The following is a 26,831-nucleotide window of genomic DNA, read 5'->3' as shown; positions in this document are numbered from 1 at the left end:
AATTATACAGAATACAATCAATAGAGCCAAAAATAATAAAGTCATAAGCAGAGATTTAAGCCATGAATCCCTTCCATAATTTCATTTAGACTAAAAATGGAATCCTTCAATGAAGAAATTTTATTTTATATGTGTGTAATTAAATGACAACATTAGAGGACTTATCTAGTATGAAAGCACAACATTCAGTCTGGATTATAGTACAAGTATCCCTTTTCAAAGTTGTTTTAAAAATTAAGAGCTATTGGGTTTTGCAATATCACTTTCAAATCATAGAGACTTCAGAAGTAAGTGAATTAGTTGAATAATTAGCAAAATTGGATGTATGCTGACAGGGAAATATTTTATAGATTTAGGAACATCTGAAAAGTCATTGATAAGAATTATGAGGAGCCTATATTGGCCTTGTAAATCCATGAATGTATGTCTTTAAGTATGGCTGTGCATGAGTTGGTTAATAGTACTTGATAAGATTCTTTTCATCGTGGCAGCCAAGAATCCTTTTTTTTATTGTTTGCTTTTTTTTTTTTTTTTCCGGGCCACACCCATGGCATATGGAAGTTCCCAGGCTAGGGATCAAATCAGAGCTACAGCTCCTGGCCTATGCCACAGCCACAGCAATGCAGGATCCGAGCCATGTCAGTGACCTATACTACAGCTCACAGCAACACCAGATCCCCAACCCACTGAGCGAGGCCAGGGTTCGAACCCACATCCTCATGGATACTAGTCAGATTCATTTCCACTGTGCCACAATGAGAACTCCACAGCCAAGAGTCTTCTATTTGATATCCTTTCCAGTAAGCAAAATCTATACATTGTAATCTAAGATCCTTAAGGTTTTCATTTCCTGAGAGATTTTTGTAAAAGAAATTCATTACTGAATTTTTTAAGTGCTTCAATAAGACCCTAACAATACTGTAATATATTTGCTCTGAACTACTATGGGTGAAAGTTTCCAAAAATATTGTTTTCTCCATAAAACCATTTTCTTAGGTTTCCAGTTGAGTTAAAGAATATACAAGCTGAAGTAATGGCAGTTGTGTTCCAACCAACAATATAAATTGTGTTTGTTTTGGTTTGGTTTTATCAAGTCTAAACCATATTTGTATGCTTAGACCAAAATTCCCCCTTTTTGTAACATCTGTTTTCCTTTTTTAGTGGTGATTTCTTGAAACTGTAGAAAGAAATCCTTTATTAGGTTAGCAAGGTTAATGGAGAACAGTGGACATCCCTGAGTCTGGACAGGATGAGTATTTAAAGCTGCCTGTTTTCAGAGTACAGGTCTTTTGTCTCTTTAGGTAGGTTTACTCCTAGGTATTTTATGCTTTTGGATGTGATGGTAAATGGGATTGCTTCCCTAATTTCTCTTTCTGCTCTTCATTGTTAGTGTATAGGAATGCCATCGTTTTCTGTGTATTAATTTTGTATCCTGTGACTATGACAAATTCATGAATGAGCTCTAACAGTTTTCTGGTAGAGTCTTTAGGATTCTCTGGGTATGGTATCATGTCATCTGCAAATAGGGATAGTTTTACTTCTTCCTTTCCAATTTGGATTCCTTTTATTTCTTTTACTTCTCTGATTGCCATGGCTAGGACTTCCAAAACTATGTTGAAGAGTGGTGAGAGCAGACATCATATATATATATACACACACACACATATATATATACCTTTACTGGTGAGCCTTGTCATTTGAGGAATTTTTGTTTCCTATTGCTGTCTTTTCTGCCTAGAGAAGTTCCTTTAGTATTTGTTGTAAGGCTGGTTTAGTGTTGCTGAATTCTCTCAACTTTTGCTTATCTGTGAAGGTTTTGCTTTCTCCTTCAAATCTGAATGAGAGCCTTGCTGGGTAAAGTAATCTTGGAGGTTTTTTCCTTTCATCACATGAAGTACATCATGCCACTCCCTTCTGGTCTGCAGAGTTTCTGCTGAAAAATCTGCCGATAACCTTATTGGGGTTCCCTTGTATGTTATTTGTTTTTTTTCTCTAGCTGCTTTCACGATTTTCTCTTTGTCTTTAATTTTGGTTAGTTTGATTAATATGTGTCTCGGGTGTTCTTCCTTGGGTTTATTTTATATGGTACTCATCGTGCTTCCTGGATTTAAGTGAGTGGTTCCTTTCCCATGTTAGGGAAGTTTTCAGCTATTACCTCTTGGAATATTTTTCTGTCCCCTTCTCTCTCTCTTCTCCTTCTGGTACCCCTATAATATGGATGTTGGTGCATTTAATGTTGTCCCAGAGTTCTCTGAGGCTCTCTTCATTTGTTTTCAATCTTTTTTCTCTTTTCTGTTCTGCATCCGTAATTTCCACTAATCTGTCCTCCACCTCACTTATTCGTTCTTCTGCCTCCTGTATTCTGCTGTTGGCTGCTTCTAGTGAATTTTTTATTTCAGTTACTGTGTTTTTCATCTCTTCTTGTTTAAGTTTTATATCTTGTATCTCTTTGCTCAGTGTTTCCTGTAAGTTACCCATCTTTGCCTCCAGTTTCTTTCCAATGTCTTGCATCATCTTCAGCATCAACAGTCTAGTCTTTTTCTGGAGGCTGAGAATCTCCTGATCACTTAGCTGATTTTCTGGGGTTTTTCCTTTCTCCCTCATCTGAGTTATAGTCCTCTGTCTTTTCATTTTTATAGGTTTTTGGTGTGGTGACCTTTTTGCTGACAACAGAGTTGTAGCCTCTCTTACTTCTGGTGTCTGGCCCCCTTGTGGCTGAAGTCAATATGGGGGCTTGCTGTAGGCTTCCTGATGGGAGGGGCTGATGCCTGCCCACTGGTAGGTGGAGCTGATTCTATCCCTCTGGTGAGTGGGGCTTAGTCTCTGGATGGGATTAGAGGCAGCTGTGTGCCTGAGGGGTCTTTAGGTAGCCCTTTACTGAGAGGTGGGGCTGTGATCCCACCTGGATTGTTGTTTGCCCTGGGGCTTCTCAGTCCTGACTGAAGGTGGGGCCGAATTTTCCCAAAATGGCCTCCTCCAGAGAAAGGCATGCTGCTGAATATTTCCAAGAGCTTTGCTTTCAATGTCCTTCCCTCACAACAATCCACATTCACCCCTGTTTTCCCAGATGTCCTCCAGGAACTGCAGTCAGGTTTGACCCAGATTCCTACGGAGACTTTGCTTTGCCCTGGGACCCAGTGCACGTGAAAATATTTGTGCACCTTTTAAGAATGGGGTCTCCATTTCCCCCAGTCCCGTGGAGCTCTTGTGCACAAGCCCTACTGGCCTTCAATGCCAGATGCTCCAGGGGATCTTTCTCCCAATGCCAGATCCCCACACGTGAGAGTTTGATGTGGGGCTCAGAACACTCACTCCTATAGGTGAGTCTCTGTGAACCAGTTAGCTTCCAGTCTGTGGGGCTTCCCACCTGGGAGGTATGGGGTTGTTTATATTGCTGAATCGCCCCTCCTACCTCTTGATGTGTCCACCACTTTGTCTTCTGGAGTAGGGTATCTTTTATAAGGTTTCTGGTCCATTTGGGTGGAGATTGCTCAGCCTTTAGTTGTGAATTTTGTTGTTTTTAGGAGAGAAGTTGAGCTCCAGTCCTTCTATTCCACCATCTTAATTCCATCTCCCCACATTGTCTTGATGACTGTGGCTTTGCAATATTGTCTGAAGTCTGGGAGAGTTATGCCTCTTGCTTGGTTTTTGTTCCTCAGGATTGCTTTGGCAATTCTGGATCTTTTGTGGTTCCATATAAATTTTTGGATTGTTCTAATTCTGTGAAAAATGTCCTGGGTAATTTGATGGGGATTACATTGAATCTGTAGATTGCTTTGGGTAGTATGGCCATTTTTACAATATTAATTTTTCCCTCCCAGGAGCATGGGATATCTTTCCATTTCTTTACATCTTAATTTCCTTGAAGTTCTCAGCATATAAGTTCTTTACCTCCTTGGTCAGGTTTATTCCCAGATATTTGATTTTTTGTGGTGCAATTTTAAAGGGTACTGTATTTTTGTATTCCTTTTCTAATATTTCATTGTTAGTATACAGAAATGTGACTGATTTTTGGATGTAAAACCTATGTCCTGCCACTTTGATGGTTTTGTTGATCAGTTCAAGTAGTTTTTGGGTTGAGTCCTTAGGGTTTTCTATATATAGTATCATGTCCTCAGCATACAGTAACAGTTTTACCTCTTCTCTTCCTATTTGGATGCCTTTTATTTCTTTTATTTGTCTGATGGCTGTGGCTAGGATTTTCAATACTATGCTGAATAACAGTGGTGAGAGTGGGCATCCTTGTCTTGTTCCAGATTTTAGTGGGAAGGCTTTCAGCTTTTCCTCATTGAGTATTATATTTGCTGTGGGTTTGTCATAAATGGCTTTTATTATGTCAAGGTATGTTACCTCTACACTCACTTTGGTAAGAGTTTTTATCATGAATGGATGTTGGATTATTATGTGGTTTTTGACTTTTCTTTTGTTAATGTGGTGTATGACATTGATTGATTTGCATACGTTGAACCATCTTATGAATCTGGGATGAATCCCACTTGGTCATGGTGTATGGTCTTTTTTATGCGTTGTTGGATTTGGTTGGCTAAAATTTTGTTGAGAATTTTTGTGTCTATATTCATCAGAGATATTGGCCTATAGTTTTCCTTTTTCATGGTATCTTTGTTTGGTTTTGTTATTAGGATGATGGTGGCATCATAGAATGACTTTGGAAAATTTTAAGGAAGATGGGTATAAGTTCCTCTTTGTATGTTTGGTAGAATTCACCTGTGAAGCCATCTGGTCCTGGACTTTTATTTGTAGGGAGTGTTTTTATGACATATTCAATTTCATTTCTAGTGATTGGTCTGTTCAGTTGGTCTCTTTCTTCTTGATTCAGTTTTGGCAGGCTGTAAGTCTCTAGAAAGTTTTCCATTTCTTCTACATTGTCAAATTTGTTCACATATAATTCTTCATAGTATGCTTTTTTTTTTTTTGTATTTCTGCAGTATCTGTTGTGATTTCTCTCTCTCTCTCTCTTTTTTTTTTCCCCTTATTTTGTTTATTTGGGTTTTTTCTCTCCTCTTCTTGGTGAGTCTGGCCAGAGGTTTGTCAATTTTGTTTACCTTTTCAATGAACCAGCTCTTGGTTTGATTGATTTTTTCTATTGTTTTTTGAATCTCTATTTTATGAGTTCCTCTCTGATCTTTATGATTTCCTTCCTTCTGCTTACTTTAGGTTTTATTTGTTCTTTTTTTTTCTAATTTACTTAGATGGTGGGTTAAGTTTTTGAGATTTTTGAGATTTGAGATTTGAGATTTTTCTTCTTTTTTGAGGAAGGCTGGTGTTGCTATGAATTCCCTTCTGAGCATTGCTTTTGTGGCATCCCAAAGATTTCGAGTGGTTGTGTCTTCATCATCATTTGTCTTGAGGTGTTTTTTAATTTCCTTCTTGATTTCCTCGTTGACCCATTTGTTTTTTTAGTAGCACGTTGTTCAGTCTCCATCTAGTTAGTTTTTTCTCATTTATTTTCCTGTGGTTGATTTCTTTCATATCATTGTGGTCAGAGAAGAAATTGAAATAATTTTGATACTCTTAAATTTGTTGAGTTTGGTTTTGTGCCCCGGTATGTAGTCAATCCTTGTGAATATTCCATGTGCACTTGAGAAGAATGTATATTCTGATTTTTTTGGATGCAATGTCCTGAAAATGTCTATTAAGTCTAACTTTTCTATTGTGTCGTTTAGGATCTCTGTTGCCTTATTGATTTTCTATCTAGAGGATCTGTCCATTGATGTGAGTGAAGTGTTAAAGCCTCCTGCTATTATTGTAGTCCCATAAGTTTCTTCCTTTATGTCTGTTAGTATTTGTTGTAGGTACCTGGGTGCTCCTGTAATAGGGGCATGTATATTGATGATTGTAATATCCTCTTCTTGAATGGATCCTCTTACCATTAAATAGTGTCCTTCTTTGTCTCTCTTTATGGCCTTCATTTTGAAGTCTATTTTGTCTGATATGAGTATTGAAACTTCTGCTTTCATGTCTTGTCCATTGGCATGAAATATCTTTTCCCATCCCCTCCTTTTCAATCTATATGTGTCCTTTGCTCTCTTTATGGCCTTCATTTTGAAGTCTGTTTTGTCTGATATGAGTATTGACACTCCTGCTTTCATGTCTTGTCCATTGGCATGAAATATCTTTTCTCATCCCCTCACTTTCAATCTATATGTGTCCTTTGCCCTAAGGTGAGTCTCTTGTAGACAGCATATTGTAGGTTTTTGCTTTTTTATACAGTCTGCCACTCTGTGTCTTTTGATTGGAGCATTCAGTCCATTGCCATTTAAGGTGATTATTGAGAGATATGTATTTATTGCCATTTTAAACCTTGTTTTCCAGTTGATTCTATGTTTCTCCTTTCTTTTTTTGGTTGGATGATGTCAATTTATTTTCTGCTTGAGTGTTTTTCTTTTTAGTTTTTGTGAATGTAATGTTTGGTTTGATTTGTGGTTGCCGTATTTTTAAAGTATGTTAAGTCCTTCCTGTATCTGCTTGCTTTAGCCTAATAGTCTGATAGTGATATAGGCTCAAACACATTATTTAAAAAAAAAGAATCTATATTTTCTTACTTTTTTTCCCCACATTCTATGATTTTGAAGTCCTTTTTTAACATTTTCATGTTTGTCTTTTTGCTGTTTTTGTGTTTATCATCGCTTTTACAGTAGGTTTTTTTTTTTTTTCCTCTTTTAGATCTATATGCTGGCTTATTTAAGTGATTGCAAGAAGCTCTTAAAAATATTTCTTCAGTAGCCTTACATGAGAGAGCCCTTGATGAAATGGCCCTCATACAAGGTGGCTGTCTTTTGCTACCAAGTGTAATTTAGTTTCAGAGCATAAAAACAAGTCATCTACAAGCATTTTCCTATAAAATGAATAAGACACAGTAAGACAATAACTGTCAGAGTTCCCATTGTGGCTCAGTGGTAATGAACCACCTAGTATCTATTTGGGTTCAATCCCTGGTCTCACTCAGTGGGTTACATTGCAGATGCAGCTCAGATCCCATGTTGCTTTGGCCATGGTGTAGGCCAGCAGCTGCAGCTCCGATTCAGCCCCTAGCCTGGGAACTTCCATATGCCATAGCTGAGGCTCTAAAAAGCAAAAAAATAAAAAGCAATAATTGTCTGTCAATGACAAAGGTCTAAAAAAGCATTAAAGACCTGATTACAGTGAAATCTTCAAAGAAATTTGGCTGTTTCTGTGACATACATTTTAAGATTAATATTTACCAATACAGTGTAACTTGAGTTTTATCAGCACTTATTTAACAATGCTTCCCCCTGTAACTTAGATGAAATAAACGTAACTGGTTTAATATCTCTCTTTGAGATGTTTGGGGGCCCTCCGAAGCATTTCAAACTTAGCAAGAGGTCAGAGGACCTTCATTTAGAATTTGATTGAGAAATTTGGCCAAGCTATCAAAATGTTCTAAATATTTGGCCAATTAGGATCATAAGTCACTGCGAAACAATACTTATTCACTTAACAAAAGTGACAATAAAAGATTTCAAAGGCAAATACAGAAAGTTAAAGAAACTCTACAATCTGTTATCAAAGCAGATGAATAGTTCAAGATAACTTCCTCCTTTTAACAGAGAAAAGCCAAGTTCTAGGTTTGTACCATTTTACCTTTAATATTTAAAATTCATTCAGTTAATTAAATTCAGTCTAAACTCAGTCCTTTTCTCAGGTTTCCCTTTTAAAAATTAATTTTGAACAATATATGCCCTTTCATAGTACAGTCTTCAAATAAGGCAAAAAATATATTAATAGCCTCAAACATTTAGTCTCTCTATAATAAGAGGTCATAAGTAGGTAAACATAAACTTCTTTAGCAATGTTTCTGTGTTTTATCTTATTAAAAATGATCTAGACATTCATGACTTCCCATTATTTAACTTAATTTAGCAGAGCTCTAAAATTTCAAGTTATCAAAAATCTGGAGAGACTGTTTAAGTAGACATACCACTAAACACAGTTATTTTAGAGGTGACCCAAAAGGTTTTATCCCACTTATCTCTATTTCATTACTTATGAAAATACCATCATACCAATAATTTTCTTACAATTTTTTTAATTTTAAAAATTTTTTTAATTTTTATTTTATTTATTTATTTATTTAGCTTTTTAGGACCACACCCATGGCATATGGAAGTTCCCAGTCTAGGGGTCAAATCGGAGCTACAGCTGCTGGCCTACACCACAGCCACAGCAACTTGAGATCTGAGCCTCATCTGCAACCTACACCATAGCTCTCTCTCATGGCAACACCAGGTCCTTAACCCACTGAGCGAGCCCAGGGATTCAACCTACACCCTCATGGATACTAGTCAGATTCATATCCTCTGCACCACAATGGGAATTCCCCTTACTGACAAATTTTGTAACAGAGATAACAGGACATTACTGACTTATTGGCTTAAATGGGTCCCAGATCTGGCATCTGAGGTCAGATCCTGGCCCTGTACTTGCCAGAGGTCTGTGGGTACCTCTTGTCCTGTCTTAGCCACAGTTTCCCTCTCTGTTAAACTGAGTAGTAGATCATGTCTAGCTCATGGGGCAGTTTGGAGATTTAAGGTAGTAAGTGTAAAGTCTGGTACATGGTAGACTCTCATTAGTGGATAATGTCATTTTGGATGAACATAGGAGTTACAAGACTTGATCTGGCACAGATTTCCCACTTCTGGTTCCTTTTGGCTTTTTCTGGCAGGAATGCTATACTGGCTCATTTTTTGACTCATCTAGTACCTGACGTCTCCATATTCAGACAGTTAAGTTTTCCCTTCTCTGCCTATATCTAATTCCAGTAGAGTTTCTTGGTTTAGAGTTATGCTTATTTGCAATAAATAATCCTAAAATGTAAATATCAGACAATCCCCTGTGAGACTGAGGTTATAGCCACCCTACTCAGGGTGGACCAAGTTGTGCTGGCAGAAATGTGTGTGCAGGGGAGTTCCCGTCGTGGCGCAGTGGTTAACGAATCCGACTAGGAACCATGAGGTTGCGGGTTCGGTCCCTGCCCTTGCTCAGTGGGTTAACGATCCGGCGTTGCCGTGAGCTGTGGTGTAGGTTGCAGACGTGGCTCAGATCCCGCGTTGCTGTGGCTCTACATAGGCTGGTGGCTACAGCTCCGATTGGACCCCTAGCCTGGGAACCTCCATATGCCGTGGGAGCGGCCCAAGAAATAGCAAAAAGACAAAAATAAAATAACATAAAATAAAATAAAATAAAATAAAATAAAATAAAATAAAATAAAATAAAAAGTAAAGAAATGTGTGTGCAGGACACAGTTCCAACTGCTTCCAAAGCAAATATCAGTTCCCATGTTATGATGGGCATGGCTTTTATAAAGTGTAAGCAGTAAGGGTGTTGCCTGGCAGAATTGGGTTCAGAAGCAACACTGTGCTCTTGGCCATTGTGTGGGAGACATGATGTGTCACTTAGGAACATTAGGAATGTCCTGAGTGGGCCACAATGCCTGATCTTAGAAGAAGGCAATCAGCTCACCTTCCCCATTCTTTCTCAAAGCCTCAGTGCTCTACCCATTTTTCCACAAACTCAGGGTCTTCCAAGGGCAGGGTCACTGCCATAAGGTGCCCTTGGAGGCCAAATAAGTACCATGAGTAAGAGGAGTGGGCCAGGCCAAGCCAAGGACAGTTGGCTGTAGTGAGAGGGGTCCTAGAGGGAAGTTAGTTTCTGGGCTGTTACGGAGCTTTCTGATCCAAGAAGGGCAGTGATGTCTAGCCCAGTCAGTGGTTGACACACAGAAATATAAATCCACTGATGCCAGGCATCTCCATTTTCTGAAAAAAAGCTAGTAATCTGGCTTATTAGGGAAAATGTAAGACTGTTAATTTTAAAATAATTTTTAATTATATTTCATATTGAAGTATAGTAACTTTCAGTATTATATTTGTTTCAGGTATATAACATAGGAATTCTAAATTTTATGGATCATACTGCATTTAAATTTATTATAAAATATTGGCTATATTCCCTGTGTTGTACAATATAACTTGTAGATGATTCATTTTATACATATTAGCTTATACTTCTTAATCCCCTACCCCTATCTGGCCCCTCTCCCCTTTCCTTTGTCCATTGGTAACTACTAGTTTGTTTTCTTTTTCTAAGAGTCTGTTCCTGTTTTTTTTTGTTGTTTTTTTTTTTTTATTTTTTAGATTCCATGTGTAAATGATAACTGATAGCATAAGGCATTTTTCTTTCTCCAACTTATTTCACTAAGCATAACACCCTCAGGACCATTCATGTTGTTACACATGGCAAAATTTCACTCTTTTTTATGAATGTATCCGTTGTATAATTATACCACATTTTCTCTATGCATTTATCTGTTGATGGATTGTATAATTATACCACATTTTCTCTATGCATTTATCTGTTGATGGACACTTGTGTTGCTTCCATATCTTGGCTATTGTAGACAGTGCTGCTGTGAACAATTGGGGGGCATATATCTTTTCAAATTAGTGTTTTTGTTTTCTTCAGATAAGTACCCCGAATGGAATTTCTTATTCACATGATAGTTTCATTTTTAGTTTTTTAAGAACCTTCATAATATATTGCACAGTGACTGCACCATTTTACATTCCCACCAACAGGGTGCAGAGGTTCCCTTTCTCCACTTCCTGGCCAATATTTGTGATTTGGGGTATTTTTGATGATAGCTATTCTGACAAGTGAGAAAAGTCTCATTATGGATTTGGTTTGCATTTTTCTGATTGTTACTAATGTTGACCACACTTTCAATGGCCTTTTGTCCATCTCTATTTCTTTTGGGGATTTAAAAAAAAAATCTGTTCAAGTCTTCTGCCCATTTTGTAATCAGGTTCTATATTTTTTGATATTGAGTTGCATTCCCTGTTTATACTTTTTGGATATTAATTCCTTGTCAGTCATATTATCATTTAAAAATCATTTTTAAAATTCTGTTTACCAAGTTGTCCTTTCATTTTGTTGATGTTTTGATTTGCAAAAGCTTTTAAGTTTAATTAGGTCCCCTTTGCTTATTTTTGTTTTGTTTCCCTTGCCTTAGGAGACAAATAAAAAATACTGCTCTGATTTGTGCCAAAGGGTGTTCTGCCTCTCCCTTCTAGGAGTATTATGGCTTAAAGTCTTACATTTAATTCTTTAATCCATTTTGAGTATACTTTTATAGATGGTATAAGAAAATGTTCTAAATTCATCTTCTACGTATAGCTTCTGATTTTGCCTGCAAAATTTATTGACAAGAGTGTCTTCTCCCCATTATATATTCTTATTTTTTTGTCATAGTTCAATTGACCATGTGCGCATGGGTTTATTTTGAGGCTCTCTATATCCATATGTCTGTTTCTGTGTCAATACTATACTATTTTGCTCACTGTAGCTTCATAGTATAGTCTGAAAATAGGGAGAACATATAATACCTCTAGCTCTGTACTTTGAAAATAAATTTTTGGCGATTCAATGTCGAGAAACTATGCAGACTTTTAAACAGGGAGTCCAGTTTTTTGAAAACCCAACAAAATATGCCATCAGACCAGCTTCAGCCCACCAGCCAAGAATCTGTTTTTTGCAAGTAGAGAAATCGCAAACTATGCCTTGATCTAATGGGAGCTGCAAGAAGACCTGAAGCAGGAAGAATCAGGATTTTCAGTTCCAGGGTCGTGTGGCTGGCATTTCTTTCTTTCTTTCTTTCTTTCTTTCTTTCTTTTTTTTTTTTTTTTGGCCACACACTCTTGGCATGAAGAAGTTCCTGGGCAGGGATCGAACCCAGGCCACAGAAGTGACAATGCTGGATCCTTAACCACTGGGCTACCAGGAAACTCCTGTGCTGGCATTTCTAAGGACTATTTTTTGAGTTAATTGACTGCAGGCAAGTCAAGGATCTGGGTTGAAATTAACCAGCCTGGGCCAGGAGGCAGAGGTGGGAGCTAATAAACTTGGACTTGCAGCAAGAAGACATGCAAGTTATACTGGCTAGCTCCCCGAGGGCCACACCAAGTAGCTGCCCTCTCTGGATCCCCTGGTATTTGTTTCAGTTGCCAGGAAGCACCAGTGTGAACCCAGCAGACTGCCAAAGGGCTATGACCCATAACTGCACCTTGCATACCAATATCTCCCACCATGGCAAAAGGAAGTGCTTGGTGAATCCCTGGGGGTGTTGTGTGAGGTACATGAAGGGTCAGGAAGAAGGGAAAGAACAGTCATTGCAGACTTCAGAACCACAGCTAAAAGAGGATTTCATCATCCATGGGGGATTTGCCTGTGCACAGTCTTCGCCTCCTTGCTTGCCTCACCCAGGCCCTGGCTCTGCTTCTGTGGTCTCCAGTATTCCACACTTACAGAGAAACACCCCCAAGGCTCAGAAAGACCCACAGGCACTCAGGCTTGTGTGCTTAGCTCAAAGGGCAGGGCTGTGTTCACATGTTGTCTTTGTTCTTCTGTCATTTATGTGAGGGAGGCCTGATGAAAAGCACCACCTGCACTCCTTAAGGAAGACCTTGGGACATATAAATCAGAAACCCATGGCCAGGTTTGACCCTGTGGAGAGGACAGCATTGGTCTTGATGGGTCAGGAGCAGTGGTGGAAGGTCCCCTGAGTGCTCATGGGCCAGCCCAGGTGCCTTACAGTAGATCCTCAGAGAAATCAGATGAGTGTGCACAGATGTAAGTTCAGACACAGCTGCTTCCTCATAAAAATTCCTAGGAATTCAGTTACGGGGTGGACTGTTATAAATGTGAGATGAGAGGGAAGACAGCATTCAGCACCCCCTAACATAGGCTTTGGATGTTCCTTGCAGAATCCTACCAACTTGGGTTTTTCGCACAAGGCCTAAATCCACAAAAAATTGGAGAATATATTTGCAGATATAATTTCAGCGAATCCATAATCTACAGTAAGTACCCACCCTGTTGCATCCAAGTGACACACTTCCCACATAATGCTGCAGTGCCTCAGCAGAGCCCTTGCTGACCATTGAGTGTGGACACTGAGGACAGAGGGAGCCAGAACAATGGAAGGAGGGACCTGGCAGGGAAGCATGGCCACCTCTCCCTTTATCTCAGGCCAGGAAGTAATCAATCCCCCAGCACAGCAAGAGCACCCTGGAGCAGGGCTGACCCCTGCAGAGGCTGGATCTGCCTTCACTGACACCCCCACCCCCCCAGCCTTTCTCAGCTCTCACTTCCCTTGAGAGACAAGGACATGGACTCAGAGTCTGAAGGGGGAGGTGGAGGCAGCCCCAGGGCTCTCAGCCCCTACCAGGTGGTCTCCTAGGACTGAGCAAGGATGCCAAGTGCCAGGCCTGGGCCCTGGAATCCTGGCTCAGGCTCACACTCCATGTGTGGTCTTGACCTAATGAGTGCTGTGTTGTCAGCCTCTATTATCTGTACTGGAAAGTGGAGCCGGTATAGTGGGTGCACTAACTAAGCCCCGTCACATGTGTAAAGCTCTTATTTGGAAAAACTCAGGCACTAGGTGACTGTCCACGATGGGTGAGAGGCCTGAGGAAGCACACGGTTGGGGCAGCAGCTGTGCCCTCAGGGCTGAGGTGGGGCTGATCTCCCCCACAGAGGGCCTGGGGGACAGTTGGACTTTCTCTTCCTCCTCAGCTCTCTCTGGTAGCCCCTGATACAGGGATTTGATATGATTATGTATGTTCAAGGACATCTAGTTCCAGGTAAACCCAGAACGGGTCCCCTCCCCCAGGACACTTCTGGGCTGTCTGTCCTTCTTCCATGGGTGCCCAGGATGGCCTCACTCCCATGGCACACAGTGTGTAGATGGCCCCAGGGAGTTAGATTAGCCTTGGTCTGTACTTTCTCAGGAGTGGCCAGGGACTGAGTAACTCATTTGTATAGAGTGCTCATGTTTATTGAGCACCTACTGCCTCAGGTAATGTGCTAAGTGCCTTAGATGCACTAAACCAGTGAGTTCTCCAAAGACCTATTGTTATTACTTTGTATGGAGCTGAAATCATAAAAGGGCAATTAAGGAGTTTGCCCAAGGCCATGACTTGGTGTATCAAAAGCTGGAAAGTGGACACAAGCAACCTGATGGCCTGGTGCGCATATTCAGCCTTCCTATTGACAAACCTTCAGAAAACTTAGGAACAACCCATCCTCCAAAAAGGTATTCAGATACTTCCTCTGGGTTTGGTGACTATACTGTTTTTCCACTCTGGGTGTGTCACCATTGTTTCTCTCAGAGGTGCACCAGCACCAAGGTCTCCCACAGGAGAACCAGTACCATGGTCCTGGGATCCTCTGCTGACCGATACACTGCACCTGGTGGGAGGCTGATCAGAAGTGTCCCAGCAAACTGTTTGTTGCCGTAAGCCCTGATGCCCTGATGAGGACTGATTTGCTTGACTCTCATTGTATTTTCCTCTGTTTAAAACATCTGGGAAAACATTTTAGTAAATATAGGAGTTCCCATCATGGCTCAGTGGTTAATGAATCTGACTAGGAACCATGAGGTTGAGGGTTTGGTCCCTGGCCTCGCTCAGTGGGTTAAAGACCCGGCATTGCTGTGAGCTGTGGTGTAGGTCACAGATGCGGCTCAGATCCTGCATTGCTGTGGCTCTGGCACAGGCCAGCAGCTACAGCTCCCATTCGACCCCTAGCCTGGGAACCTCCATATGCCATGGGTATGGCCCTAGAAAAGACAAAAAGCAAACAAAAAAACATTTAAGTAAATGTAGAAAAGCATAAAAAGAATAATTATTCAGTCAACATTTCTATGTTTTGTATTGTCCATCTTTAGCTTATAATGATGTTATATGTTAAGAAATCTTAAAATATAGCAATGGAAATATTTGGTTTGACCAGTAATGTTGATTTCAGCATTACTTTTAAGTCAGCATGATTTTCTGTCCCTTCAATATGTGAGGTGCCTGCCATCACCTCACTCTTCCTGCCCTGGACTATGAATCCTGTGGACAGCACACCACATTTCCATGACATTCTTTTTACACTAAAGGCAACCATCGTACCCCACAGACACAAATCCTTCCCTCTAAGCATACTTGGTGATTAGTTACATGATCAGCACCATTAAAGAGGGAAACAGTTCAGAAGTTCATAGCTACTCTGACAACTGAGTTATGGCAAAAAGCAAATCACCTGGAAGTGAACCATCTGTGGGGACCAGGCCTGACCTGTGGCCACAGTCAAGGGTGTGAGAAGACTTGAGGCTCTTCCCTCAGGAGAGAAAAGTCTCCACAGCTACTAGTTACAGACTGTCTGAGCCTCCTGAGTGCCACCTCCCAGCTCCACAAAATGACAGAGCAAACACAAGCAGGAAGACCTGTTCCCTCAGGCTTCCTGGGTCAATAAAAGCACCAGCACCCACCTAGCTCTGCTCACAGACCAGCTCCTCATCCTCACTCCTCTGTGCTCTCATCCCACAGCCAGTCCACCTGCTGCCTCGGTGTCCAAACCCACCTGGACCTGGCCAGCCCTCCCCAGACTCACTGTGCCTGGAATAGAGCCCAACCCCCTCCCAGGGCCCCGAGGCCCCGCCCCCTCTCCTCACTCACCTCTTTCCCCTCAACAAGTTCAGCTGCTTATGCCTCAGGCCTCAGCACAGGCGCCCACAGCCCAGACCCTCTTCCCTGGCTTTCCCTTCATCTGGTGTCGCCTCCAGGACCATCGCTTCAGAGAGAACTCATCTTAAAAGGAAATTTCCAATAATAAACACAAGTCGCAAAAATTACATGGAGCACCTGAAGCAGCCTTGACCTACTTTGAGGAATTATCAACCCGGCCAATCTGGAATGGCTGATACCTCACCACTGATCATTATGAAGCAGATCCCAGACATCACCTCGTGTCCTCTATAATTATCTCACTTTCCCTTAAAGAGAAATTATGTCTCTGAAAGATAGGACAGGTCACTTGCTCCTAAGCAGCTGTCCCTTCCCCTCCCTTCTCCATCCCTTCTCCTGTTTATTGATGTCCCAGTATTTTTCTCTCTGGCATTTATTCTGTTCATTGCTTGTTACTTTATTGTCTGTCTCTCTCTCCAGTTGCTCAAATGCCAGGCCCTGGAGAGCAGGGCCTCTGGCTGCCTTGTTCCCACTAAACACCAGAGCCCCGCACAGAGCCTGGTGCGCAGTAGGTGTCAGAAGGCAGAGCAGAGAAGCTGCTTCTGCCAAAGTGTGAGCTCTGCTAGCCGAGGGCAGGCAGGAGGGAGGGATGGATGGATGGATGGACAGTTCCATTGACATTCTTCTTATGTGATTGTCTTTTAGCTAAAATACCCAGCAACGTGACTGGAGAAAGAATAATTTGCCCAGGACATATTTTTGATAAGGATGGACAGTAAGTGTTTAGGTCTGGGGGCCATTTGGGCAGGTTTTTTAATCACCACAAGGAGTGCAGATGTGGGATGCCCCCTTTACAAAGGGGCAGCACAGATCTGTCTCCAAGAGGGCTCAGGGCATCCTCCACACCTGCCCTGGTTGACAGTCCCCTGAGATGCTCAGGGATCTGCTGTGGCCCAGGCTGTGCTGAGGAGGGCAGGATGGAGGAGACGATGTGCCCCAGGGATGGTACTTTTGTTCCAGGAAGCTTTTCCAAGTGAAGCCAACTTACTCTGTACATACAGAGAAGTTAGGATGGTGACCTCATACATCCATCCCTGGTCTCTTCGCTTATGGCAATGAGGGCATCTGACCCCATGCAGGGCTCCTCGCTGCTTGGTCAGCATTCATGGCAGATGTTGACATCATGGTGCTTGGGAATGAGCTCCTTGCCCAAAGCTCAACAGTACCCTCTAATGCCTGATGTTCAAAGTCATTATAGTGAGGAGAGTTGGAACTATAGAATAAGCCAAGTATAAGGACTGTGTCTATCCCAGGTCATGGATCACCATCTGCCCTTTCTGTGCTTTAGGGTGGTCGTCGTTGATTACACCCTGGACCAGGGTGAGACATATGGTAGCCGAGGCTTGAAAATCACGAGCAGGGACTGTGTGAGTAAATGGTGGGGCTGTAGGGCTGTCCAAAGACCATGCTGGGATGGAGAAACACCCAGGGAAATAACATCACCAGGGAAAGACCAGCAACCAGCCATGCAGACAGGCAACTACATAGCATTTCACTGCTGGCTTGGTGCCCATAGGCCTTTATCAGGGAGCTCTCCTCCCACTCACATTTGTGAAATTCACAGGAAAGCTTCTCCAGGACTAGGGAGTATAGTCACCCCTCTTGGCCTTTTAGAAACTCCGCTCTGTCTGTGAACAAAGTGTCATTGAAGGCACTTGACAGGAAACAATTAGAGATCTAAGCAGACTACAGAAACAATGCTGTAGCTCTGACCACCCTGGACCCACCTCGTCACCTCCCTTGGTAGGGCCTTGTGGTGGAGAGCACCAGACTCCATCCTAGATTCCAGCCAGGGTAAGTGGGAGAGACTAGAACACTGCATACTAGCTGACAGAGTCCAGGACCTCTGGGACATTGGGCCCTCCAGTCAGGGTCCGAGGCACAGGGTCTGGAGGCAGGGCAACTGTGGCCTTGCTCAGTCAGGGTGTGTCTCCACTGCATTGGTGCAGCAGCTGGCAGGGCTCTGACACCTCTCCTGACCTCGCAGCCCTGCCCCCCATGACTCTCTGGGGAACCAGCCTCGCATCTGTCTCTACCGCTTTCTGGGGCTCCTCAGTCGCCCCTCCCTACTCACTGGATCTGACCTCTGGGGGAGGCCTCCCCTCTGCTGGGTGGGAGGCTGTAGGGATGTCAGGTGGGGAGGGGTTGGAGGGGTGGGACTCAGCTCAGGGGGAGGCATCTGGGAACAAAGTGCTACTCCCAGCTCCTGCTTTTCAGCTCCATGTCATCCAGGCACTTTAGTCTGGGGCAGCACAACATGGGCCACAGAGAGCACAAGGCTGGGCTGAGGTTTCTGGGAGGAGGGACATCTGTGCCTGTTGGCCACAACCCTGGAGTCCAGTGCCAGCTGGTGAGGGTTCCCGCAGTGGGATGATCCTCCATGTGTCTGTCTCCACCCGTCCCTGCACATCCACCCGAGGAGCCCAGAAGGAACCTCTGCATTTCCCAGCAGGAGCCCCAGCGCCTGACAGCTACCTGTCCACAGGCACATTGACAAGAGAACATGGGGGCTGCCTGGGGCTCAGGGCCCAGCACGGGGTCGCCCTCAGCCTGACTGTGCCTCTCCTTCTGGCTGCCCTTTTCCTGGGCACAGGCTCGCTCTGCCCTCTTCCCGCCCTGCTTCTCTCAAGCAGAGCACTTGACATGAGGAAGTGCTGGGCATCACTGGGGTCCATGGGCACAGCACCTGTGCCCTTGGTCAGGAACATCAGCAAGAGAGCAGATCCCATTCCTTAAGCCCCACGTGGACCTGGCCCGTGCTAGGACTTTCTGTAGACTCCCTCTGATGCTCTCCAGTGCCCGCTCAATTCCTCACTACACATGGCGGCTCAGAGAGATGGAGGAGTTTTTGCCCAAGGCTGCAGAGCCAGGAAGGAGGGGAGAGGGGCTACGGGGAAGAGATCAGGGTGTCCTGCCTCTGCTCTTGCACCCCCACCTCTCAGTGGGCCCCACAGCCCCTCCCCTATCATCTGTGTATCATAGCCACGCGTGGTCCCCATAGGACCCATGTGCTGTCAGTACGAGGGCTAAGTTGTGACTCCATGGGGATTGGACTTCATGACAAGGGCTGGGGAGAGCCTCTAAGTAGGGGTGGCAGTGGGGTCTGTGTCCCAGGGCTCCTCAGTGGCTCTCTGGGGGCTGACCCTGATCTCCTAGCCACACTGGGGTCCCCCAATATGCAGCACCCTGACAGGCAGTGGAACGGTGAGGTCTGGTGTGGGAAGTGGCTCTTGGTGCACAGGAAGAGGCCACCCAGGCCAGGATTTGCCATGTGTGCTTTTTGCAGTATGAGCCTACAGAGCCCACGACTGTCCCCACAACAACCACAACAACCACAGTGCCCACCACAACCACAACAACCACCACAACAACTGTGCCTACCACAACCACAACAACCACCACAACAACTGTGCCTACCACAACCACAACAACCACCACAACGACCGTGCCTACCACTACCACCACCACCACAACGACAGTGCCAACCACCACCACCACCACAACAGTGCCAACCACCACCACCACCACCACAACGACAGTGCCACCACCACCACCAGTGCCGACCACCACAACGACAGTGCCGACCACCACCACACCACCACAACGACAGTGCCGACCACCACCACGACCACCACAACGACAGTGCCGACCACCACCACCACCACCACAACGACAGTGCCGACCACCACCACAACGACAGTGCCGACCACCACCACCACTACCACCACCACCACAACGACTACAACCACAACCACCACAACGACCACAACCACCACGACGACAACCACCACAACGACCACAGTGCCTACCACCACTACCACAACCACAACAACGACAACGACCACAGTGCCTACCACAGACACAACGATGACCACGGTGACTACTGAGGTCATAGAGGAGGAGACCACGGTGCCTGAGGTTGTCCGCCAGAGCCCGGCCCCCAGCAATCCTCTCTTGTACCCCACACTCATCCCATCCCTGGTTGTGATCCCACTGCTGATTGTCTGCATCTGCTGCTACAAGAGGGTGAGTGACCCCTTCCCGCCCAGGCTGTTTCCAGTCCCTGATGCCCCCAAAGGACCAGGCATGTCTGCCCCGTAACCTTGCCTGTGGGCAGGTTCCCATCAGCTCCCGGGTCCTCGCACAAGCAAACAAGCACAGATCTGTCCTCCCATCCTGGGCACAGACACAGCCTGGGCTTCTAGGGGGCCTCCTGCCTCGTGCTCTCCCAGGGAGGTGGCCTAAGGGCTGTCCCTGTTCCCAGGGAAAAGGGAATCCAGATCCCGGGAGACCAGGGCTGCCTCACACAGTGAGGCTTCTGAAGGACTCAGGTGGACAAAGGCTGCAGGAGGCCTCTGCTGTTGGGGGAAGAAGAGGGTCTTCAGGGGGCACCGTGGCCCCAAGGGAGCTGGCTAGAAGGATGCTAACCTTGGGGGCAGCCTTTGAAAACAGCACGGATCCCTGTACAACTAGGTGCTCTCATCATGCCTTCCTCAGTCATGGCTAAGTCACCAGCATGTGCAGGGCTCCATGCTGGACACACAGGGGCAGAATGAAGCCACCCTTGCCCACAGGAGCTCACAGTGGGGTCTGGGCTGGTATTGGCACCTGGGAGGCATTGAGGGCACATGTCACCTTTAGAGGGTGTGGCAGTGCCCTGCTAATCATAAAGGACAGAGACGGGCCCCTGGGAGGGAGGGAAGGCAGAGGCGCTGGCTGGCTGGCTTGCAAGGACACTTGTCAGAGGACTGGGTGAAGAAGAGGAAAAGCGGGGCTGAGAAGGGATGAAGCAACCAGCACAGAAGCCAGCAGGTGGGATTCCTGCAAAGGGGGAGAAGTGAGGAGAGAAAGCCTGGAGAAGGGGGAAGAGGGCTGTCATCCCTGAGGACTGGCGGGGCGGCCGGGAGGGCTGCAGGGCGATGGGAGGAAAGGGGCCAGGAGCAGGGGTTGGGGGGTGTTCTCTTGTCTTCACGTGATGTCAGGGCTGCTGCCGGAAACTCCCAGGTGAGGCCTCTACCAGGGCCCAGGGCCCTTAGTCCACCTGTCTCCCCATCAAGCCTACAGGGAGGTCCTGATTCCCCTTTGATAACTGAGGAGGCTGAGCCTCGGGGAGGTGGAGTCTGTTGCCCACAGACCATCAGGACATGGGTTCCCAAAGCCCATGTTCCATCCCCCTCCTGCTGCCGAGCAAGTCCCCTTGTCTGCATGGCTGAGCCCGAGCCCCCCTGCCCCTTCCAGCCTGTGTTTGCGTCTCTTTGACATTCTAGGTTGTCCAAGAGCCACCACCAGCCCAGAAACCAGAAAGGGTAAGTTCTCTGTTTCGTCCTGCTGTTCTCAGCATGTGTGATGCCCACAGTGACCTGCACAGAGAGGGTCCCTGCCGCCTTTGGGGAGGTGTCCTCTCCCTGCCCCTGCAGCTCCCACCTACTTGGGCAGAAAGAAGTGACAGAGGGGCAGGGAAGGGCCCCAGGGAGGACATGGGATTCAAATGTCACGTAGGCAAAGCCATTCTCGAACTCCCAGCATAGCCTGATCCAAGGCCATCATCAGTGAATCAGCAACATGGGGTAGCCTGTCTCAGAAACAGCTATGATCTCTCTTGAAATGACTGGGCTTTCTGCCAGTTCCCAAGGGACTGCCTGTAGGATGGTCCTTCCCCAGGACTCGGGTGAGCTTTTAGAAAAGGATCCTCAGGTGTCATGGACCAAGTCCCCATCCCCGGACTCTGGTGTATGTTTTGCTCCCTTTCCTTGGTCCTCATCCCCGTCTCATGTCAGGGCACGGGTCTCGGCAGGGTTGGCCTTTAGGGACAGCGGGGCTGAGGAGGGTGGAGGGAGTCTTCCCTGGCATTGAGCCGGGAGGGAGGTGCAGCCCAGGTGAGCACAGGGACCAAGGGTCAGGTGAGCAGCTGTGGCCCACCCGGGGTGGCACCCCACACCAGAGGCCATAAGAGACAGTTATGGCAGGGGTGCGGTGTCCCAAGGAAGGGGAACCTGGGCCTGAGAGCTTGGGAAAGAGCGTCACTGCCTGGGCTGGTTTCTACTCTGGGTGCTATGTGGCTTCAGGGAGGCTGGGTCTACCAGAGTTGGGTGAACACAGCCCTGTAGGTGCTAATGCCCACACCCCTGACGGCCCCCATCACATGGCACAGCCTGGAGCCTAGCCTCCCCAGCAAGGGCGGGCTGCAGGAAGCAAGGAGACAGGATAGGGGTTATAGGCCTTTGGAGGGGAGTCCTCTTTGTAAACCAAAAGTTGTTGGTGTGTTTTTCACATGGAGGCCACTCTTACTGTGCCGGGTGCGGCTCATTGGTCCCCGATTCTCCACCAGACATTCTGAGTGGCCAGTACTTGGCAGGTGCAGGAGCAACAGATGTCATGTGTCTGCACCCAGGAGCTGCCAGACAAGGAAGCAGACAATTCTTTTTTTCTTTCTTGAAGCCGTGCCCTGTACACAAATGTACCACAGTGATTATCCCCTACTGTGAGTGCGAGGAAGACAGTATAAGACGGATGGAGGTGAGAAGGGCCCTTAGGAAGTGAGTGATGATCCCTCCAGATGGGGATGTGGGAGGAGAGGGGAGCCAGCTCACCCACACAGGCTTGAGTCTGAAAAACTTGGTTTGAACGGAGATGAGCTTTATGGACTCTGGACTCCCACCACTTGGTGACAAAGTAAAACCCAAGGCCCTCCCTCCCCTAGAGCCCGGGGAGAACAGTATGGGTTAGGTCTCAGGTGCCCACTCCTCCAGGCAGTCTGAGCACCAGGGTCTCCCCCTCAGAACAGGCCCTTGATTCTGGATGTTGGTGGCTGTTTCATAGGCAGCCGGGCCTTGGTTCTCACAGAGGTTGTCCTCAGCCCTGGCAATGTCCTGGGTTTCATGGGCCAGTGACTGGATGAGTGAAAAAAAAGAAGGACATATGACCACACACATACCAGGGAGAAAAAAACTTTACAAAGGAAACTTCTGAGCCGAGTCATGACCAGCATGAAACTCCCAGGACGTTCCTGGGTGCCTGCTGTCTGTGGAGGAGTCTGTTCAGTGAGGGAAGGAGAGAGCTCCCTGCCCTGTCCCTGTGGTCCCTAAGACTGGGTGACAAGGGCCATGTGCAGGAGCGGGACGAGGACACTTCCCTCCACCAGGAAGAGCTGGGCCCTCCTGGTGATGAGATCCCAGCCCTGCAGAGTGACTGAAGTTGACCAGGACTTAGCCCTGGGTGGCCTGTGGGAAGAAGAACTCACCAGCTTTGCCCAGCTTTGCCTTTGCTCCCTCCTGGGACCATCAGGTGGCAGCAGGAGGGCCAGCTGCATATGTCCCTGACAGTCAGGATGGGGACCCATAGAAGCCACTGCACACCTTCTGGAGAGGGAGGACACCGCCTGTGAGGGACGTATCCCTGCTCACAGGCCTGACTCCAAGCCCCCCGCCCCCCGCCAGGGCGCAGAGGGCCCTGAGCTACAAGGTCCAGCAGCCATGAAGCAGCACACCCGACCTCGTGCCTGTTCTTCGTTTTCCTTGTCTCTCTTACTCACCCCAAGTACCAGGACCCCTCCCCCTGAGCAGGGCATAGGTGCTTCTCCCTCTGTGCCCCCCAAATGCAGGCCCTCCTCCCCTCTTCAAGCTCCTGCCATCCCCATGCTCACATCAGATCTCTCCCCAAGGACCTCTCCTTGGCACCTGGATCTCCCCTCCGACCCTTGAACTTTTTGTAGACGTACCCCCTGATTTCTTCTCTTAAACCGGAAATACTTACTAGCCCCAGAACCCCAAACACTCTGTGACCCTCAGGGAGCATGGGCACCAAACACCCAAGGGTGCCAGGTCCCCCTCAGCCCTGGAGGCTGCAGAGCTGTCTCAGGGAATTGGTGGGGACAGAGCCCTGGAGAACATGGGAGATGGAGGGGACACTGTCCCCCTGGAGGCAGCATCTGTGCCTGTAACTTCCTCACAACCACATGTGCTTTTCAGGGAAAACTGAACACCTTGTGCGCCTTGGTTCAGCGCTGCAGCCAGATGCCACTGATGTGGTATCAGCCCAGGGACATGGTAAGCAGGGCATGGGGATGCTTCCTGTGGGCCGGGGTCTTGGTTTTGCCCTTGACAGTTGCTCCCTGGGACTGTGGGTCAGAGAACCTGTCAGGGCCTCTGTTGAGAGAAACCTAAGATGTGGAAATGTGGGGCCCACGAGCCTGCAGACAATTCTCTACATGGCGCCTGTGCATTTCCCTTTCACATTATCACAAGAATGTTGGGAAGTTTCTGGAGTTTCCCTGGTGGTGCAGTGGGTTAAGGATCAAGCATTGCCACAGCTGTGGTGCAGGTCACAGCTGTGGCTCAAATTCATTCCCTGGCCTGTGAGCTTCCATTTGCTGTGGGTACCACAAAAAAAAGGAAAAGAAAAAAAGAAAGTAGGGAAATTTCTTATCCAAAGCAATACCCGGCTCTTCCAATCTTATGTAAAAAAAGGGCTGGAGAGGAAGGCAGGACAGCAAATGCTATTGGCCTCCCAGACCATCATCCTTCCACACTGCCTACCAGACCCTGTGAGACTGTGCTGGCTGCACCACTCAGGTGCCAGGAATTGTGGAGACATGGAGATGTGTGCCCCCCCCCCAACACCGTATGGCCAAAACTGACTGGTTTTATCAGGTAGGAAAGTTGCCTTCTTGTGTCTTTGCCTGTGACAATGGGAAGAAGCCAAATTGTTCCAGTTTCATTCTTGGAATATAATCCTAATGATAGAACTTTTATTGACTCCTTTATATGGGCCAGTTTCTAGCCTTTCCCCATGTTTCCAATGCTTTATTCTTCCAAGTAACTGTACATGTAGAGACTGCGTTATCACAGCTTGAGCAAAAGGGAGCTGACCCACAGAGAGGGTAACAAAGGCTGGGAAAGGCAGAGTTGGACTTGACCTTTTCACAGCTCTTGTCCCCCTTTCGGTTTAGCACTCCTGATCTCATGCTGGTTACCCTCACACCACCAGAGGGCTGCCCTACTCAGGTCCCCAGATCCAAGGAAGGTAAAATGCCTGCGTCGCCTAGAAATCACCTGCCTGGGCATCATATTCCTTGGGGTATCCATACTCAGACCCTCAACACAGACTGGGCCAGGGGCCCGGAGGATATTCTGGTGGCAGGGTCTGTAGTGATGGCTACATTGGCCACCTTCCCAGAACCCAGACAAACACTGGCTCTAGGTAGTTGGGCAGGTGGTCAGTGAGAAGCCCTGGACAGGCCTGAAAGCCTCTGGGCACTGCTGATGACACATCTAGGTTGTCCCATACCCAGCAGGTCCTTTTTCTAGTGATAGAGGTGTCAGAGTTCCTATAGCAGCTGGGCTCCTGGCTCTGGGTCCTACTCAAGCTCTCAGTCTCAGCCTTGCTTTCCTTGCGTGGAAACGTCACTCCCCACCTGATTCTCCTGGACCTTCCCCACCGAATCACAGCTCCAGGAGGGTAATGAGAGCCCCACACCATCCTTATGCCCTGAACAGTGGCAACATCCACCTAGAGATGTCCACTCAGGAACAAGAGGATAAAGCAAGACAGAAGACTCAATCCCTGGGGACATGGGTCTGCCTCCCACTCATCTGCCCCCCATCCCATTTGACCTTGTCCTTCCCAACCTTGTCCTAGAGAGCCGAGAGCTGTAGGATGTCCATGGGTACCCAATATTCCAGTAGGTGCAGAATCCTGGCTCCCCCTCTGGAAGCCTTCAGTGCTCTGGTCCCAGGCCTTACAGTGAATCCTAGACAAAGAGACAGGGTGTCAGCGGAGACCTACAGTCTCAGCCTCTAACCCCAGGCCCAAGTGTGCAGAGGAGACACCCAGCCCGGCTACTTGGGGATATTTCCGAGCACGTTCTCCTGTCCTTCCACACACTATGGCCATCAGCCATGTTTGCTGTTACCTTCTGTGAAATGACCATGTCTCTCTGTCCCACTGCCTTCTAATCTTCAGAGGAAACTTTCTAATAATTGTCTCTTCCAGAGCATCTCTCCTTGCACAAGACAGTTGAGTTTCTTAGTCTTGAACCAAACCCTGACCCCCCATCCAGGGTCCTGATTCTCTTCCTTCCCTGCTTCTCCCAGGGCAGCTCCTGCAGTTCACAGAAACCAGTTCTCATAGATCCATCAGGAAAATCCATTAGAAATGGGAAACTTACCTCTCTCACTGATTGTGGGGCTGCCAGTGACATACCTGTCTCCAGAGAATATGACCTAGGTGCCACCAGCTCGCAGGGCCCTTTACACAAGCATCTCATTTCATTCTCACCACAACAGTGGCCGTTTATACAGAGTAGGGATCACCAGACCCTGTCTAAGTGCTTTACACAAACTCACTCTTTTCATCCTCCCAACACTCTGCCAGGGAGGCACAGCCTCTCTGCAAGGTCGAGTCACCTGCCTGGCGGCACAGCCGAGAAGCAGCAGGGCATCAACAGCCCCGGGCCCAGACCTCACCATGTGCTTGGCTGCTTCTCTGTCCTGGCAGGTGGTCACTGCTCAGCATTTGGAAGCTGAAGAGCCCTTGGCTATAACGTTTAGTGATGGGCCCAATGTGACAGGGCTGTGGAGGGGTGCAGCAGGGCTGGGAAGGACCCCAGGGGAAGCTCACTTCCAAGGCCAGGCTGTGCCTCCTGTGCCCTGCTGTCACGGTGATGGGGAACATCTCAGTGAGCTTCCTTCTGCAGTGCCGCGTGTTAGGTGTGTAAGCAGAGAGTTTCCTGTTAGCCTAGTGGCTAAGGATCTGGCATTGTCCCTCTTGTGGCGTGGGCTCAATCCCTGGCCTGGGAACTTCTGTACGCTACAGGCGTGGCAAAAAAAAAAGATATGCAAACAACTGTGGCTGTGAATATCTTACTGTCACACTATGTTCCTCGCAGCCCTCCTCTAGATAGAGAGTTCGTATCTATATTTGCTGGAAGCGGTTTCCTGCATAACAGTTAGAGCTCCAGAGAGGCCCTGTGATGTATTCATAGCCAAGGAGTTCCCATCCTTTGCCCCTGCCCACAGAAGGTGCCCCGAGGGCTGTGGATAAAGCTAGGACAGGACTTCAGCCCTCCAGGAAGTCTTAACTTGGCAGCTGTCCTTCAAGCCAGTGACCTTCACTGAAATTCTCTGATCATAGCTTTGGGATGGTGACGACAGCCTGCTCCCCCATGTTTGACAAACCTCACCCCCAAACCCCTGACACACACACACACACACACTTCCCTATGTA

The 26,831-nt window shown here is 46.8% G+C and overlaps 1 protein-coding gene across 1 annotated transcript in view; it reads left to right on the top strand.

Moving 5' to 3' along the window:
• Nucleotides 1-26,831, top strand: part of LOC102164887 (cell wall protein DAN4-like) — a 72,138-nt gene that overhangs the window by 18,528 nt on the left and 26,779 nt on the right. Inside the window, exons 8-14 of the mRNA XM_021073701.1 lie at nt 16,254-16,323; nt 16,897-16,975; nt 18,895-19,088; nt 19,166-19,634; nt 20,876-20,914; nt 22,047-22,124; nt 23,576-23,653. Of these exons, the coding sequence (XP_020929360.1) occupies nt 16,254-16,323; nt 16,897-16,975; nt 18,895-19,088; nt 19,166-19,634; nt 20,876-20,914; nt 22,047-22,124; nt 23,576-23,653 (1,007 nt within the window). The remainder of the gene's footprint in view (nt 1-16,253; nt 16,324-16,896; nt 16,976-18,894; nt 19,089-19,165; nt 19,635-20,875; nt 20,915-22,046; nt 22,125-23,575; nt 23,654-26,831) is intronic.

Source organism: Sus scrofa, chromosome 14, assembly GCF_000003025.6.
Source record: "Sus scrofa isolate TJ Tabasco breed Duroc chromosome 14, Sscrofa11.1, whole genome shotgun sequence".
Taxonomy (NCBI): domain Eukaryota; kingdom Metazoa; phylum Chordata; class Mammalia; order Artiodactyla; family Suidae; genus Sus; species Sus scrofa.
The sequence above is the reverse complement of the archived record's forward strand: the minus strand, read 5'-3'. Positions and strand labels throughout refer to the sequence as shown.